This window comes from Musa acuminata, chromosome BXJ2-4 (assembly GCF_036884655.1).
Source record: "Musa acuminata AAA Group cultivar baxijiao chromosome BXJ2-4, Cavendish_Baxijiao_AAA, whole genome shotgun sequence".
NCBI lineage: Eukaryota > Viridiplantae > Streptophyta > Magnoliopsida > Zingiberales > Musaceae > Musa > Musa acuminata.
Genome location: NC_088341.1, coordinates 44,854,732 through 44,871,222, shown reverse-complemented (window position 1 = coordinate 44,871,222; position 16,491 = coordinate 44,854,732). Strand labels below are relative to the sequence as shown.

The 16,491-nt window shown below is 45.2% G+C and overlaps 3 protein-coding genes across 6 annotated transcripts; 1 reads left to right on the top strand and 2 right to left on the bottom strand.

Annotated features, from left to right (window-relative positions):
* The first annotated feature begins 313 nt into the window (after positions 1–313).
* On the top strand, positions 314–2,375 carry LOC103982437 (GATA transcription factor 5). The gene is made up of 3 exons (XM_009399359.3): positions 314–586; positions 687–1,079; positions 1,192–2,375. The coding sequence occupies exons 1-3, from the start codon at positions 425–427 to the stop codon at positions 1,954–1,956; spliced, it is 1,320 nt and encodes a 439-aa protein (XP_009397634.2). The 5' UTR covers positions 314–424; the 3' UTR covers positions 1,957–2,375.
* Positions 2,376–6,674: 4,299 nt separating this feature from the next.
* On the bottom strand, positions 6,675–10,758 carry LOC135611191 (trihelix transcription factor GTL1-like). Its single transcript, XM_065106662.1, has 2 exons — positions 9,626–10,758; positions 6,675–9,010 (listed from the first exon to the last, which is right to left on the bottom strand). Exons 1-2 carry the CDS (start codon positions 9,952–9,954, stop codon positions 7,297–7,299), a joined length of 2,043 nt encoding a protein of 680 aa, XP_064962734.1. The 5' UTR covers positions 9,955–10,758; the 3' UTR covers positions 6,675–7,296.
* A 146-nt stretch (positions 10,759–10,904) lies between these two features.
* Positions 10,905–16,243, bottom strand: LOC135585866 (probable metal-nicotianamine transporter YSL9). Of its 4 annotated transcripts, XM_065106665.1 has the most exons (8): positions 15,038–16,238; positions 14,773–14,945; positions 13,558–13,655; positions 13,340–13,474; positions 13,070–13,259; positions 12,875–12,989; positions 12,700–12,790; positions 12,319–12,601 (listed from the first exon to the last, which is right to left on the bottom strand). In XM_065106665.1, exons 1-8 carry the CDS (start codon positions 15,414–15,416, stop codon positions 12,454–12,456), a joined length of 1,329 nt encoding a protein of 442 aa, XP_064962737.1. In that variant the 5' UTR covers positions 15,417–16,238; the 3' UTR covers positions 12,319–12,453. The 4 variants fall into 4 exon arrangements, with proteins under 4 accessions (XP_064962738.1, XP_064962736.1, XP_064962735.1 ...); XM_065106666.1 differs by having other exon boundaries at positions 10,905–12,790; positions 15,002–16,243; XM_065106664.1 differs by having other exon boundaries at positions 10,905–12,790; positions 15,041–16,242.
* Positions 16,244–16,491: the final 248 nt, after the last annotated feature.

Genomic DNA, 16,491 nt, shown 5'->3' with positions numbered 1-16,491 from the left:
CGCAAACGTGGGTCCCACGTTGGTCCCGCTAGTAGATCCACTCGCAAGGCTTGTAGGTTTGCGAGTGAGGCGTTCTCTGGAGAACGTAAGTGCTGCTCTTCGAAACGTCTAACAAAGTCTTATCCCACCATTGGATTTGGTTGTGGAAATTAATAGAACTCATATTATATATATATATTTTTTTTTAATTTTCATTTATTTTTAGTACTCGTTTTCGTAACTCACTATATAATGTCTCAAATAAGATTTTGGACTGTGTGAAATACGCGGAAGTAAGGAGAGAGGAGAAGGTAAAATGGGACAGAGGGGAGAGAGTAACAGTGACGAGAGGAGAGGCGATGTAGTGGTGAGTGGTATATGACGGTGGTGGTGGAGGAGGGGCATTTCGATAGTTGTCGTGCCCACGGAATTCGACAGCCATTCAATGTTCCACCAAACCCTCATCCCCTCCTCTGTCTCTTCGTCGCCTTCCTCCACTCTGTCCTCTCTCTTCTTCAACCCTTCTTCTGCCTCTTTCCCTGTCCTTCTTGGCCCTCTTCAGCCGCCTTCTCTTGTTCCTCCTCTGGTCTACTCCAGCTGCACACAGGTGAGGTGAAATGGAAGGGGAGCGCATGAGAAAGTTGTCATCTTTTATGTTGTCTTGTCAGCGGGTGGATTCAAGAAAGCTTTTTGCTGCGCTTTTACAGGTAGAAAACGAGGCGAGGATGGAGGAAGCGCTGAAGAGTAGCTTGAGGCCGGAGAGCGGTTTGTCCTCTGGTCAACAGCAACAACATCAGCATCAGCGGCAGCAGAACAAGGGGACGTTGAGCGAGGAGGGAGGCTGGTCTGCGGAAAGAGGTAACCTTTGTGGCGAGGGGTTCTCGGTGGACGACCTCCTCAACCTTGGTGACTACGCTGAGAACGACAAGGAAGCAGAGGTGACGGAGGTGAGGGAAGAAGTGGAAGCCAAAGCCGAAGTTGCTGATGCAGAGCACAGGGGAATAAGCGACTCCAACTCCTCTTCTCCTTGTTCCTCCACTTCGGCTCTTTCCTTTCAGCCACTGCCGCCTCCACCTCCGCTTTCTGATATCAGTCTTCCAGTAAGCCTCCGTTCTTCTAAGCGTCAGAACTGACGACTATGAGAAAAAAGGAAGAGGGGATTTTGACGGCTTTGCCTTCTTCTCTTTGGTGCTATGGCTTCGGTTTGTGCAGGCACACGATGTTGAAGAGCTGGAATGGGTATCTTACATCATAGACGACTCCCTTTCGGAGTTTCCGCATTGCCCCGCCGTCGGCGGCGACCACTTCCCTTCGCCGCCTCAGTCCCACAAGAAAACAGAGGAACCCCCAGCTGCAGCACCACAAGTTGCCTCCTCTTTGGACTCTGCCGTATGTGGACTCTCCACAGAAGGCATGGCATCGGTGAAGGCCAAGCGCAGCAAGCGCCACCGCCCGCGCCCTGCCCACTCCCCCGCGCGGTACATGTCCGTTCCGGTCCTATTCGCCGACTCCATGTCCTCACCCACCAACACCTCCAGCTCGGCGTCTTCCTCAAGCTCCACCTCATGCCTTATATATGACCACCACCCCGTTGCCGGCGACGACCAAAGCTTCCTGCTCCACGAGGTCCCGCCGCCGCCCCTGGCCTCCGCCACGAAGCCCGGTCCGAAGAAACGCGGCCGCAAGCCCAAACTGTCCCCCACCGCATCCGGCTCCGGCGATCGCCGCTGCAGCCACTGCGGGGCCCAGAAGACGCCGCAGTGGCGGGCCGGCCCGCTCGGCGCCAAGACGCTCTGCAACGCCTGCGGCGTCCGGTTCAAGTCCGGTCGCCTCCTCCCCGAGTACCGCCCCGCCTGCAGCCCCACCTTCGTCAGCCACATCCATTCCAACAGCCACCGCAAGGTCCTCGAGATGCGCCGTAAGAAGGAGGCGCAGCTCCCCCTCTCCCCCGCCTCGGCGCCGGTCGCCTCCTTCTAACCCGGCCGGTCCAAGCCCGGTCCGGGTGTACATTTTGGTCTCTCTGTCTCTCCCCGTTCATTTAGTATTTAGTCTCCCTCTCTGTACCGGCTTTTCTTGTTCCCCTCCTTAGCTTGCTTTCCCTTAGGCTATAGCGGTGTTGCAATCTTTCATATTATTTGTAGAGAGTGTAGGAAGAAGACGAAGATAAAGCTGTGGCATTGAGTGCCTTTGTTAGTCTAGAAATACATCAACACTCGGGCGGATGCTGGAAGTGGAATTGGGTTCAGCAGCGAGCGTGTTGCATATTCCCCTTGGTTTCTGCTCCGCTGGTTTCGTCTTGTTTGGATGCAGTGTCAGTCTCTGCTACATTTGTTGTTTTCACTGTGTATCTTTGGCTGATACCTCCGCCTCATGAATGCACACAAGAAAATGCGACATATGCGGTGCTCACTCTGTGGTCAGATAGAACTCATGTCTCGTTGTCTACTGTTATATCCTGTGGATGTCGTCGCTCGATGACACCGCGGTCCTTCCAACCCGCAGCAACCCGGACCAAACGCCATGGCGAGGCGAGAAAAAGAGGGGGTCTCCTTCCACCTCCTTTGTCTGCGCACTCCAACCCTCATGCCAACTCCATGACCTTCCCCTCCCAACGCCATCTTTTCTGTGTTGCTTGTTTGCAGAAATCCGTGGAGATGGAGTGCCAAGGAAATCTCCAACTCCTTGTACGTTACGGACTTGATTTGATCCAAAAGTTAGTATGGGCAAGTAAGATATGGATCTCGCCATTACTATTGTCAAAAAGAATACTATAAAAATCATGGCAAGCAAAATCATATCTTGGATCGTAATCATGCGAACATCTTGAAAGAAAGAGATGACATGACCCTTTACCGATGACTCCGCACCCTCCATGGTAGTAATCGTCAGCCGAGAGAAGAGTGGAGTTGTAGGAAGGCATGCCTTCACCTTCACAAAGGGCAATGATTGAAGCTAAAGACTCGATGCTGGTGCCTACCATCTCACGCTCTTCTCCTGCCCTGTTGCTTCCTTCACCATCTCAGTGCTCCATTGACTCTGGTTTGTGTGTTTAGGTGTGCCGGGCATAGCTCGAATGATCTCGGTGGGCTGGGAATAGAGACACCCGTGATGGGGATTCTTCAGGTTGCGGCACACTACCACGAGCACCACAGCAACCTCGCTTTACACAGCGGGATGAATGGAAACGCACCCAACCCCACTCCTGAAATGTGACCACAGAATTTGGAAGAGAACAGAGCCATGGATAATGATGAAATCAATTGCCCATGAAAACGCTCCAAGGGAATCGATTATCAATAACAATTGTTTCCATGACATCACATATCATGCTTCTTAATATAGAATTGTCATGAACTTATCATGCAAACTCTCACCGAGACAGCGGTGTATATATATGATTCGAAGAAGAAAGGACCTGTTCTACTCTGTTCAATCTAGTATTATCTTCACTGCAAGCTTCCAGGTGTGGAAGACCGGGCTTTTCCAACACTCATCTAATCGAACCAGATAAGGTTTGATTACTAGTCCCTGCTGCTCCCGAATGATCATAGACCAAAGGTGGCTCAGGTTGACCTTCATATTTATTTCTCTTATTCCTAAGAAGGTCATCAAATTTGATTCAGGCATTGTCAAAAACCATCTTTGAAATCCTTGTAAACAAGGTTAAGCTGATGCTAATTACATAAACAAGCTTAAGTATCGAAGACTGTGTTATTGCTTGGAAGATGGCTGTCCTTCTTCCACAGTTTTAAGAGGTACTTAAAGATCTGTTGTTTCAGCCATTGCTGGTACCTCTGATTCTTTCTTTCTCCCACCCACCTTGCTGAGGTTAGACCTACAAGGAATGAACAGCAACTGATCCAGTGGCTTGCTCAGGCTTTCTGTGCAACATGGAGGTGTGTTCTTGGGCATCGAAGATGGTGGATTCCTGGTTTTCCCTGTGAAGTGTGTGCATAAATGTTATAGCATGCTAATTCATCATGGAAATTTGTCAGAAATATCCATGTACAGATGGATTAAAAGAATAGTCTCACATTACTCACGTTTAATTCAGATCAAACTTTCCTACTAACACATGAATTTTGATATTGATATGACATGATCACCTGCAAAATTTTTAATGTTGTACTCTCAAACTTGAACTAAAAATCATCAGAAAAAGTGGCTTTGTCACACACTCTTGCGGTAAATGGCATCACTAAGGTGCAGTCGAAAGTAGACCAGAATCAGCTGTTTCGGTTGCGGTTCGAATCGTCGATTTTTTTTATTTTTTAAACTAAAAATAATTTTAATATAAAAAATTATTATATGTCGTCGATTATGGTTCAAGAATTATCGGTTTCGATTATCGAAAACTAGAGATAGATTGTAACCGAACCACTTAGGTTTAAAATCGATGAATCGTCGGACCGCTTCAGTTTCGATTCGACTCATACTTGATTCCTGACTCGAACCAAATAATGGTCAAAACTAGCTGAAAGCAAAGTCACTTTAGATTGGTACTCTTCGATCATAAATCTTTTTTATCGAATGCTTAGTTTCATCTCAGGCAAATTGAATGATCTGTCTGCCTAAATTTGGGAAAGAATGGCTGCAAGACTCCCCCCTGATGAAAGTAAGGATGGCCAGTGAGGCCATTATGCTTCTGTCACTTCAGTACCTGTATGTTAAGTCCGGCATGAAAGCTCGAAACGAACTTATGTGACACTTTCTCTTCTTCAAGTGTCCCTCTCACCTACAGAAAGAAAAGAAATTTGACACTATGAGCTCTCTCATCAGATGTGCATACTATGTCTGAGGTAAACCTTCTGTTGGGATAAGCATGTCTCTGTGGTCACAACTGTTGTGATAGGTAAAGGCAGCCCTCCTGGAGCTCCAGAGATGACATCCCCTCCACCTAAACAGCGATTGAAAAGCATCAGACAAACAGAAGAAACTCACAAGGCAAGCCAAGCCATGACCTTGTTAAGCTTTTTTGCCTTTTGCAAATACCAAAGGAGGGAAATGGACTGCAGTTCTGGATATGGAAGAGAGTGGGAGTAAAGTATAAGCAGTAAAGATGAAGATAGGGTTGGGTTAGGAAGGGGCCAAGGTAGGTGATGGAGAGGAGAGGAGAGAGGGAAGCCATGTGCAAGGGGAGCAGGTGGGGAACATGAGGTAGTATCCTCTCCACCTTTAGCTAACTCTCCTCAACCTTTTAGACTCACCTTTGCTTTTACTAAAGGAGAAGATGGCTTTAAAGACAGTTGTGGGTTTCTTAGTTCCATGTTGCTGAGTGAGAAAGGTAGAGATTTATCTTCTCCATTAGGGAATCACCAAGACTTTCATGGTGTCCAGTCCATGGTCTCTGACTTGGAAAGATATCTCACAAGGGTGTAAAGCTTAATGCCATTAGCTAAATTGTCAGCTACTCACATGAGGAAGGTACTAAGATTTGGTGTTTGTGACAAAGTAGGAGTTGTTTTCTTCATGGGCATGTGTTGCTGATTAGTGTCCATATTGATCCATTGATTATAAGTTTGAATGTGAAGATAAATGTGTTAATTGGTGAAGATAAGTGGTTGCTTGGATCAATTTATTGAAATAGCAATCAAATCAGCAAAATAATATAATTAATATTTTCTAGAAATATATTTGGATTGACTATTACTCCTCTATCTACCATAAAGATAAATGGATTCCCTTAATTAACTTAAATATATTTATAATTCATATATTTTTTATTCTTTCTATATATAATTAATAGTAATCATTTTATATCTTCTAACTACTATATTTGTAATCTCCTTCACACATATTTATATCATATTAAATATATATATTTTTTATTTTGACACATAATTGCACGTGAATAAAATATATTTTCTCATCTTTTGTTGTATCTTTTGCATGCTCATCTCATACTTCCACTTAGCTCAGAAAAAGTAAGCTTGAAAAATAAAAAAAAATTATAACCAAATAATATAAATGCCTACTCATAAAAAAATATAAAGTAGTTAATGATTAACGCGAGATTTGATCGAAAACTTGTTATTAATAATCAAAGTCTATATTATGTAAGTTTGATTTTTTTTTTCAAATAACTTAATCAATTACACTACCAGTAAACTATTTATTCTGATATATTTTAAATTTAAATATTAATTTGAATTCCTTAATTTGAGATAAATTAATTAGATACACCCTCAATATTTTTGCACATAAACTACTACTATAAGGGATCCATTTTGACCCTTAAAAAGTAAATAACTTAGATTCTTAGACTAAAGGAATTATAGCTAATATGGGCAATTCAGAAGGAATTTTTATTATATGGAAAAAAATGTATGAGACACTCGAATCTGATATCAATCACTTATGAAATAATACACTGATCAATCTACAATGTCTCAATAAGGATGATATTTAATAGAATGAAATGAAAAAGGAGATTTTGGGGAGGCAACATCTGTATTTGTGGTGTAGATCTAGAGAGAGAGATGAGAGAGATGCATCAGCTGGCTGTCCATCACACAGATACTGACCTGTTTCTAAATGTTTTGGTCAGGAAAAGCTGGTGTCATTCCTTCGCTCCATCTTCCCCTCATGCATCTCCTCCTCCTCCTCCTGAAGTAAAATCCTTAACATGACGAAGTACTTTTCACAATGTTTCATTGCAATTACACTGTGACAGAACCATCAGCACTGACAAATGATGACAAGAAGAATAGAGAACTTACACTGTGACACTGGAAACCTTCACAATGTTTCATTGCAATTAAAGATAGGGAGAAAAGAAAACAAAAATGAAAAGAAAAAGATGCACCATATATGGCCTGTGATATGATCTTACAAATTTTCCTTTCTTTGTCTTCTTGTTTTAACTAAACTGTGTAATGATGACCAAAGGAAAAACATATTGAGATGTAGAGAATGTGAGCTTCTTTAGAGCTGTTGTCCACTTAATTTACCTTCTCCGATTGGTTGTAGAAAATTCTGCTCATTTCTATCTCTCTGTTGTCTCTTTTGGACTCGTTCCATTAGTGAATGCTGTGTTATAGTGCTGCTTATTAGCTTCTCTGGCCGTTGACGTGGGAGAGGATTCTTATTCCACAAACAAATCAATAAAGAGCAAAGGGTGGATTGATGCGATCACCACACTAAAGAAGTACCGATGATGCTTGGGATAATGTCGATCGATGGTGGGAATGCATGCATGAGGAGAAGAGGAAGGGATGAAGGGAACACGAATGTGTGTGCTGCAGTGGTGTAATGTGTAATGGTAGCTACATATATGGGAAGGGAATTAAGTAGAGCTTTCAGGGATGTATACTGAATCTATCGGGCTATTGCCAAGAAGGAACTCGCGGTTGCTGAGGCCGCCGTCGATGGATTCCCTCCGCCGCCGGCGCTCATGCTCTTCCTCTGGAATTGTATCTTGTAGTGCAGTTTCCCTTCGTCGTCGTCGTCGTCGTCGCCGTCGTCTTGGTTCAAGTTGTCGCTGTCAGTTTGGTCCAACTTGTCGTAGTCGTTGATCACAGTGCTTACCTTTTCCAATCCTTGGTCAGAAAAGATCATATGAAGTGATCCATTGGTAGTTTGTGTTCGTGTAGCATTCTTGCTTTCGGGCTCTGCGGCAGGTTGAGGCGGCGGTGGAGGTGGTGGTGGTGCTTGCTGTTGCGACATGTTCCTTGGTGTGTCACTCTGCCGTTGATTGGAAGCGGGACTTCCCATGGTGTTGCCGGTGCCGGGGAGCTTGTTGCGGTAGAGGGCGTCCAATTGGTGGAAGTAAGAGCAGGTCTTGGAGTCCTCCAGCCGCTTCTTGTTGCTCTCCTTTACCTTCTTGAAGTACTTGTTGATGTTCTCCCACTTCTCCTTGCACCGCTTGGCGGTACGTTTGTAGCCAAGCCGCTGCATTCCGGCTGAAATCTCCTCCCACAGTGGCCCCTTCGGCCCGGTCTCCTGGTACTTCGACTCAAGCTCGCTGCGGAGCTTGATCAACGCATGCACCTCCGCCTTTGGCCATCGCGAGGATGACGACATGGGCTCCGAGCTGGGGACGAGCTCCATAGCCGACGACGGCTGATACCGTGCCATCTCGGTTCTATGGTGGTGATGCTGAACAACGTGCTGCTGCGAGGGTGATTGTACCAGAGAAGGTGGTCTTTGCTGCTGCTGTGGCGGCGGCAGCTGAGGAGCGGCTGGTTGTGGCGGCGGAGTATGCGACTGCTGCTGCGGGAATGGCGAGATGGAGAGAGGAATAGCAGACATGGTGGGCATGGGGATGGTCCGGCCGGTTAACTTCTGAAGGTAGGAGATAATGGCGGTGTCTCTGGACGAGGCCATCGCCCACTCCTGCTCTAAGAGCTCCTGCTCACGGTTGAGCCGCGTCATCTCCTGCCGCCGCCAAACCTCGTCACGGATCATCCTGTCCTGCTCCCTCTTCTCCATGACATCCAAGAACCTCTGCTGCATGGCCTCCTGCCGCTCCATCACCTTCTTCATCAGCCGATGGAAGAAAGGCATCATCTTCCTGCTAGGTCCCGAGCCCCCGCCGTTGCTCTTCCGCTTCCTCCCTTCCTGGCTCTCGCCGTCAGTCTCCTCGTCATTGGACTCGGACCATTCAGAAGATGAAGAATTCGACGAGAAGCCGATGCCGGCGGCAGCGGTGGAGACGGCGACGGCAGCGGAACTGGAGATTCTCTGCGCGCCACCGGGAGGGGTCAGCTCGGGAACGACGACCCTAGTTGGCATCGCAAGAGTCGGTGGGGCCAAGACGGAGAGAGGCTGGGCTCTGCTGGGCGGTGGGCCCACCAAGCTGGCGCTGAAGGCGGACGAGGTGGCGACGAGTATGGAAGGGATAGGAGCGGCGGGTGTAACGGCGGCGCTGCTGCCACTATGGAGCGCTTCGAGCTGGCTGAAGAAGCGGTAGCCCTTGCCGTCCTGGCGGCCGGCGCGGCCTTCTTTGGTGCGCTTGTAGTACTTGTGCACGTTCTCGAACTTCTCCTTGCACTTCTTGGCGGTCCTCTTGTAGCCGAGCTCTGCTAGCTTTCTGTCAGCAAGGGAGCAACAGCCCAGCAGACGAGCTCAAAACAATTAGGAGCCGAAGAGAAACCAATGAGCACACCAAAAAGGCAGGTGAAGGCAAGGAAGATGAGATGGTCTATGATTCCATTACATCTCACGCAACACCCACCCACAGCATCTAATCTTCATTATACAGCAATTATCACCCCACTACATTAACCTAAACACCCACCCGTTTCATGCTTTTGCATTGGGTAGACTTCAACCGCGACCTAAAGATATAATCTGATGAATACAAATTGATTGGGATTGATGCAACAGCTGACGCAGGGAATGAAGAGAGAGAGAGAGAGAGAGAGAGAAGAGAGGACTCGTTTCTTTCCCAAGAAAAGTAGCTCAGCTGCTGCAACCATTGCTGCAGCAAGGAGTCCGTGGTACGAACTTAACGCCAGATAGTTACTTGGCTGTCTCTCGAGCTACTCAAAGGAAACGAGAATCTCTCTCTCTCTCTCTCTCTCTCTCTTTCTGATGCTGGTGGTGAGGTCAATACCCAAGGAAACCGTTAAAGAGAGATCAAAGGCTCCACATTTTGAGGTGTTGGCGAGCAGGAGAAGTGGGAATTGCGAAGGAGTCTATTTACCTGGAGACCTCCTCCCAAAGAGGAGCCTTGAGTGTGGCGTCCCGGAAGGCGGCGTCCATCTCGGACCGGATCTTCAACAGGGTGAGCGTCTCCTGCAGCGGCCACCGGTTCCCGGTGACGCCACCACCGCCCCTCTCGGCCTCCTCACCTGTGGCAAGAACCTCGTCGTCCGGAGAGTTGCCTGCTACGGCGGGACCGAGTTCGTCAAAATTCGCACGCCGGGCGCCCGCTGGCGGCCGACCGCTAATTGGCGACGCTGCCTCCGCCTCGCGACCGGGAATTTCGGGCAGCTGCACCCCGTACTGCGCCCCTCCTCGCTGCAGCTGCATGTCTTTCTTTGCCTTCTCCTCTCACCTCGTTGGGGAGAAAGAGAGCAAGGAGTGGCGATTGGCCGAGGACCGGAGAAGTATCAAATCAGTACATGGAAAGGGTGAAAATAATGGGAGCACCAACAAACCAGGAGAGAGAAAGACAAGAATTTTTCCCTGAGATATGAACCGCAACAGGACAGGGTGAAGGTGAGAGGGCTGAAGAAGATGGGGAGCCGCAGAGAAAGAGATGAACACAGTGAGTTCGAGAGGGGGAAGGAAGAGAGAGAAAGAATGATCAGTGATCATGCACCGTCAGATTGGAATATCCATCTCACAGTGCAGTACCGGAATCCTAATAAACAAAGAAGAAGCAATATGGTTGGTTGGCGGGCGGTGGTGGTCCAGCTTGGGAAGGGAAAAGAATTATCGAGAATATGCCCCCATGCAAGCCGAAGCAGAGAGAAGGGTGTAAAAGTGGGGAGGTGGAAAGGGGCAAACGAAAAGCGGAAGGGGAGACAAGAATACGTTGCAACAGCTGGTCACAACGTGCGTGGCGATTATTGCGGATCCCACACGGAAAAAAAGGCGAAACCCACCCTCCAAATATACCCACAGCATCCCATGTTTTAAGCCCCCAAAACTCTTGTGTCGATTAAAAGGCATGATTGGATCTGAGAAAAGATTATTGAAGTGTTTTTCTCAAGTTGCTGAAACTGTGACGTGTTACGTATGGGATGTTGGTCGGATGTGACCTGTTTGCTTGCTATAAATGGGAGGATGACTACTGAGTTATTAGGGTGGGACCCGAGGACCGGTCTAAGTAATAGTGGAGGCCCTCACTGTTGCTATCATAATTCGTCAGCTACGTCTCGGCCACTCGCGATTTCGTTCCTTTAAGCCATGCTTTCACAGCCCGGCATGAGAGGCATAATAAGACTTATCCATTGTACTTGTGAGAGGGAGAGAGAGAGAGAGAGGGTGCCATATTATTTCGAGTCTCGACATTGAGATCATAATACATGCTGTACAATGAATGGGAACAGGAAAAGAGAAATCTTGCTTTGGGGCTCAAGTCAATGGCAAAGCCACCAGTGGGAGGAGATGGAACAAATGCGTCGGCCACATGATGGCTAGCTTATTAGGTTTGGCATCGAACTGTTCTTCTCCCTCGCTGTCCCCTCCTGAGTTGGCCTCACCATGTGAGAGAAGCTTACCAAATAATGGACACATAACAAAGCATCCCAAGATGGCATTACTTCGGGCTGTGTTCCTTCCTTTCGGCGAAAGCATCCAAAACATGAAACCATCGTGTGATCATAACGCTCTCGGAGCCTCTCTGCCGTATCGATCGCTCTCTACAACCTCATGCTCATGCTTTGGCAAAAGGAAATGCACAGGCAGATAGTAACTCAAGATGTCTCCTGATTCAAATTAGTAGATCCACAGTGTAGCTGTACATGTTTAGTACTGCTGAAACTTGCCACATTATTTAGTCTGATCCAAGACACAAGTGAAACTTCCGATAAGAAGGTTGCGGAGCCGCCGGGCGCCAAGTATAAACAGCTTGCATCAGTATGACAATGTGAAGGAATGGAAAGATGTGTACTGTAAGCCTGTTTACTGTTTTAATAACTTGAGAATCGAAACTCTAATTTCAACATAGAAAGATCTTTACCAATGCATTCTTCTGTACCTTTGTCTGGGAGAAAGGCTAAAGAGCAATATCTCATCTATTACAAAGAGTGTTGCTGATTTCCACCCTCCAAAAACCAAATCAATGGAGTATCCTCAGACTCTCTGCAACTAAGCTGGTATTTGTTTCTCTTCCTGTATAATTTACTTGATGAAGTTTGTGATACATCAAACTAAAAGATCCTCTCATGAAATATCTTTCAACTCCATCAGATGATCTTTCTTTTGTATATCTATTCTATGGCCACAAATTTCAGGCAGATAGGAGGATCGACCTTAGCCAAGGCTAACAACGATGAAGGCAACATCCACAACCCGTCCCCACAGATAAAACCAGAGGCAACAGCAGGCACCATTAGAGCGGCTTTTTTTCTGTTTAACTTGTGCCAGGTAAACACTATCAAGCTCCCAACACACATGTCGATTGTGAAGCTAGCTCCAACAAGAAATGGCACTGCCATGGCCACTGGCAGGGGAACCCAACCACTGTACTTAGCTGGCAAAGTATCCCTCATTATGTTGGCGACCACTGCAAATCCAAAGAAACCATAACAAAGCTGCAGGCAATGATGAGGGAGTGCTGAGAAGCCCTCAACACTGAGAATTGCCATGTTTCTATATATCAGAGCATACGGAGCCTTCCAATTTCCATTTGGATTCCCCACATCGAAGATACTGTAGAAGAGAAAGAAGGTTAAAGGGGCAATAATGCAGCCCATGGCTGTTCCAATGGCCTGACTAAGAAGCATCGATCTTGGGGATGTCACAGTGAGATGACCCGTCTTAAAGTCGTGCATCAGATCAGCAGAAATGGAAACGACGGACTTAATTAGGCCACAGCCCACAAGTCCAGCAACTACACCGGAGTCTTTCCCAGCCCAAGCTGCCAATATAAAGAGAGACACTTTTCCGTAGTTGTAAGCCATATTCATGTCTGTTAGGCCAGCACCATAAGCATTGCAGAAACCAAGAGCTGGAGCAAGCATGTAAGCTATGACCACATAGTACCACTTCACCTCAGGGAACATGAAAGGAATAACAACAATGGAAACCACAGCGAACAGTACATACCCAGAGTAGGCTAACCACACTGGTATGCTCTCTTCTATATATACCTCGTTACGTTGGAGATCACTAAGGATTGGATTATCCTGATCTGCCTCTGTACAAAATGCAAAATAATTGACATTGCAAGATAGGAGGTGGAAAAAGAAATCTTTGCTACAATAAATTTGATTAAATTTACCATTTTTTATCATTCTGCGTGTTGCTCTAGCATGCATGTTTCTGGCAGTAAAAACTAAAATTTTTAGGAAATTGTAGAGTCCATCTCCAACAATTAGTGCAATTGAAAGGAAGACCTGTCATAAGAGCAGATATATGAGCAAATGATTTCTTCTATTTTTATTCACAATGGTTAAAAAATTTTCTAGTGATGTACCTTGTAACCTTGCAAACCACTCATACTACTTTCGGGTAAGCTACTAGAGTACCACTCTCCTCTAAGTTCACTTATTAGTGGCCACATTATTCCCCATGAAACCACTGCTCCAAGAAGGAGAGAAAGATTCACAATATGGGAACAAATCATGCCAGCTCCAATATATGTCAGGCTAAAATCAAAGAAAAACCTGCAACACAATATTTTTACGTTGTTAAATAAATTGATGGTGATGATATAATCAACAGTAAAGGAATAGGAGACAAGTACGTCTGTTTCCAAGCTTTCAGACCAAAGACTGGGAACTGTGAGAATCCACAACCATCTCCTCCTGAGCAGAACCACTGGAAAGTGCTCCACAGGAAACTAGCTGCAAAATACTTTGCAAACCCATGGACTTGCTTCCTGTTGAGGATGTTTAGCCATAAAGCTTAGTGGTAATATAGAGTCAATACATATCTTAATTAAGGAAGTAGATAAATACATACTTAGCTACGTTGTCTCCTTGAGGAGTGTGGAAACCATTGATAAGGATGGCGGTCGCAGTGCCACTTGGAAAAGTTAACTTGTAATCGATGATCATGATCTGAGTAATTGGCGCATGTTGCAAAAAGAAACATCAAGGCATTATAAAGCATGAATCATATAGTGAAAAAACCATTAAAATCAGTGACAGAGGATAACATCATCTTGTAAGTAGTATTCTTAGTAACCAAAAATCCTCAAACAAACAATATAAATGGCTCCATAGTTGCAATGAGTCATGTAACATAAATTAGCGTTCTAGCATTACCAAAGCCTGATATATGCATACAATCACTACCTGCACTAAACTATTTAGATCCTAATAATTATACAGGAGTAAAATAATGATGTATCATCAACATTGTTGAATAAATAATATGACATCAGAAAGAATTCTGTTCTATTTATAATACATCTTAGCAGAATCAGTGACATGAGATTTTATTCTAAATCATATCGAGTAAGGTTTGTAAAAAAATAGTTGTTTTGGAATTTCATTTGATCATATAAAAGAACCATTCATCACATGGATAAATTTTCAAAAATGTAGTTGATATCTCAATATATAAGAGGCTATGATTATTTTAATTGTTTGACAAGGTCTACACAGAAATCCTATTTTTCAAATGAGTATCTATAACTAATTCACGTATAAATATTTATATATTTTTAAAGGTCAAAAGTGGTTATGAATGTTATGATTCAACCAATAGCTTAAAAGCTTTGCAACTTGAATTTTTGAATTCATTTATCTAAAATATATTTACATTATGATCAATTGTTTGGATTGTTACTTGAAATGGTCTAGAAAACACTTTCATGTGATTTTAGACCACTCCTCTTTTGTTAATTTAATGAACAACCAAGTATATCCAAATTAAGTAAATTTTGATTTCTAAACAGCTTATCCGTTACATATCGTACTTAATTCAACTTATGTACAATTTGGAACCTCCAGAATTGACGTTGAGGTGAATGAGTTGAGGGCTCCATTCTTCCAGTGGGATTCTAGCTGAATTCTGTCTCTATATACATATATATTTATGTATATGTTGACAAACTAAATCAGCATTTTCATCAGGAAAAAAACGGTAGTGTTTTGCTGATCAAGATCCAATAGAGTGATAAGAGAACAAACTAAGAGTAAATTAAGAACAATAGGAAGTAGAAGGAATTACCTTCCTGAGAGGAACCAGGGCCAAGAGTCCAACAAAACTAACAGTAAAAAGAAATGTAGTCATCCAACCAATGCCAGGGTCCTTGTAGCTACCTGGTACATTCCCCTCTGTATCCACCCCTGCTTGCTCATAAGTCTTCTTGTTCAGACCCAACAGATAGGATCCAAATCCACCTGCAACATGATCAGCACTACCATAAACCAAATCAGAACATCAAAGTACAACATACACAATGGAAGATTGAGCAAGATCGGAGCATTCCCACCACCGACGGCGACGTTGTAGCAAGCAACTGCACACGTCTGCACCACCGTGTTCTCCTGTCGCGTGAAGGGAGTTGAAAGGATGCCAATCTTGTGCAGCAGCTTGGTCCAAGACCTGAGGACGGCAAAGGCGAGGAGGGCGGCGGAGACGTTGAGGGTGGGGACGAGGCCGGTGGTAAGGTTGAGCTTCATCACGATGACAGTGTACATGACCCCGATGGCGAGGCTCGCGGCAAGGCCGCGCAGGGTTATTTGCTTGGACCATGGAGGGATCATCCTGGACACGAGGGCCGCTGTCTCGATTTCTTGCATCTCTCCGGGCTCTGCCTCGAATTGGCCGGTTGCAGGCGTTCGCTTCATCTTCCTTCTTCCCTCCTCCATTCAACGGCAAGATTCACAATCTGGAACAGGGATCAAATTGGGCATTTTGAAGGTTTGGTATATGTAGCAGCGTCAGAAAGCTGTGCAAGTGATGGAAACTGTAGAATATCGTGATGCAATGCGCTAAAGATCCCATCTTGCTACTCCTCATATACACGATCAGTTACAGGATGACAGTCTACCATTCATCATCCTCAACAAATTGATCTCAACCGAATGCATTTCCCCAGACAATCTCTTCTCCGACTGTTTGCTCCTTAGGCGAAGCACAACGGATGGACCAAAGCAAAGAGTAGAGACGAAAGACCAGTGGCGCCGGGATCGGATGCTCGCAGAAACTGGCCTGCGACCATTGGGCCGTGTGATCCTTGCGGTGGGTTGACGAGCACAGAAGAAAGACCTATCCTTTGTTGCTTTCTCGCCTTGCCTCCTCCCGTCGTTAAGGATCTCTCATCATCGCAAACGTCTTGATCTCATCCTTCTCATTTGCATCTATTCCTTCACAGCAGCAGACGGAACGCGATGGATCTGCTAGGGATCAAGGGTTGTTGCGGTTCGAGCTACAAAGACTCGTCGTTCCCAAAATAACCGGGCGAAGGAGATCGGAGGTGGGGTACTGTCGAGGATAGGGTGGTAATCTTGTGTGTAATGTTAACCAAGCCCTTGCAGAATTCAACTTGGTCTAATACTTGAAGCACTAGCGAAGCGCATGAACATGGAAGAAGGAAAAGGAATCAAGTGGGAAGGTGAGTTCTTGTGTGAATTGAGTCATATAATTCATATGTCAAAAAGGAAAACAGGTTGATGTGGATACAGTGAAAAATACCTCAATTATCCTTTTTTTTCTAATTCATTATTGGCAACATTCTGGTAAATACAGTGATCTGAGAACCCTATAACTTCACATGACTATAAGAATCCATCATAAGATAGAATCAATAACATCATAAGTGGCTGCTAAAAAGAGCAAGCTGATGAAAGGATGTCATCATAAGTTCAATTTTGCCAACAATTCACCAAAAAATTTTATTCTATGTTGTTCAACAGAAGAAAAAAAAATCGTATTCGCCACAAA

Excerpts from the sequence above, each read along its gene's own strand:
- LOC103982437 (XM_009399359.3), top strand. The coding sequence starts at position 425 with ATGTTCCACCAAACCCTCATCCCCTCCTCTGTCTCTTCGTCGCCTTCC. Across the intron at positions 587-686 it reads TCTACTCCAGCTGCACACAG|GTAGAAAACGAGGCGAGGAT; the intron begins GTGAGGTGAAAT and ends GCGCTTTTACAG. Across the intron at positions 1,080-1,191 it reads TTTCTGATATCAGTCTTCCA|GCACACGATGTTGAAGAGCT; the intron begins GTAAGCCTCCGT and ends CGGTTTGTGCAG.
- LOC135611191 (XM_065106662.1), bottom strand. The coding sequence starts at position 9,954 with ATGCAGCTGCAGCGAGGAGGGGCGCAGTACGGGGTGCAGCTGCCCGAA. Across the intron at positions 9,011-9,625 it reads CTTTGGGAGGAGGTCTCCAG|AAAGCTAGCAGAGCTCGGCT; the intron begins GTAAATAGACTC and ends CCTTGCTGACAG.
- LOC135585866 (XM_065106666.1), bottom strand. The coding sequence starts at position 15,416 with ATGGAGGAGGGAAGAAGGAAGATGAAGCGAACGCCTGCAACCGGCCAA. Across the intron at positions 13,260-13,339 it reads CTGAAAGCTTGGAAACAGAC|GTTTTTCTTTGATTTTAGCC; the intron begins GTACTTGTCTCC and ends ATTGTGTTGCAG. Across the intron at positions 12,990-13,069 it reads GTGGTTTGCAAGGTTACAAG|GTCTTCCTTTCAATTGCACT; the intron begins GTACATCACTAG and ends CTCTTATGACAG.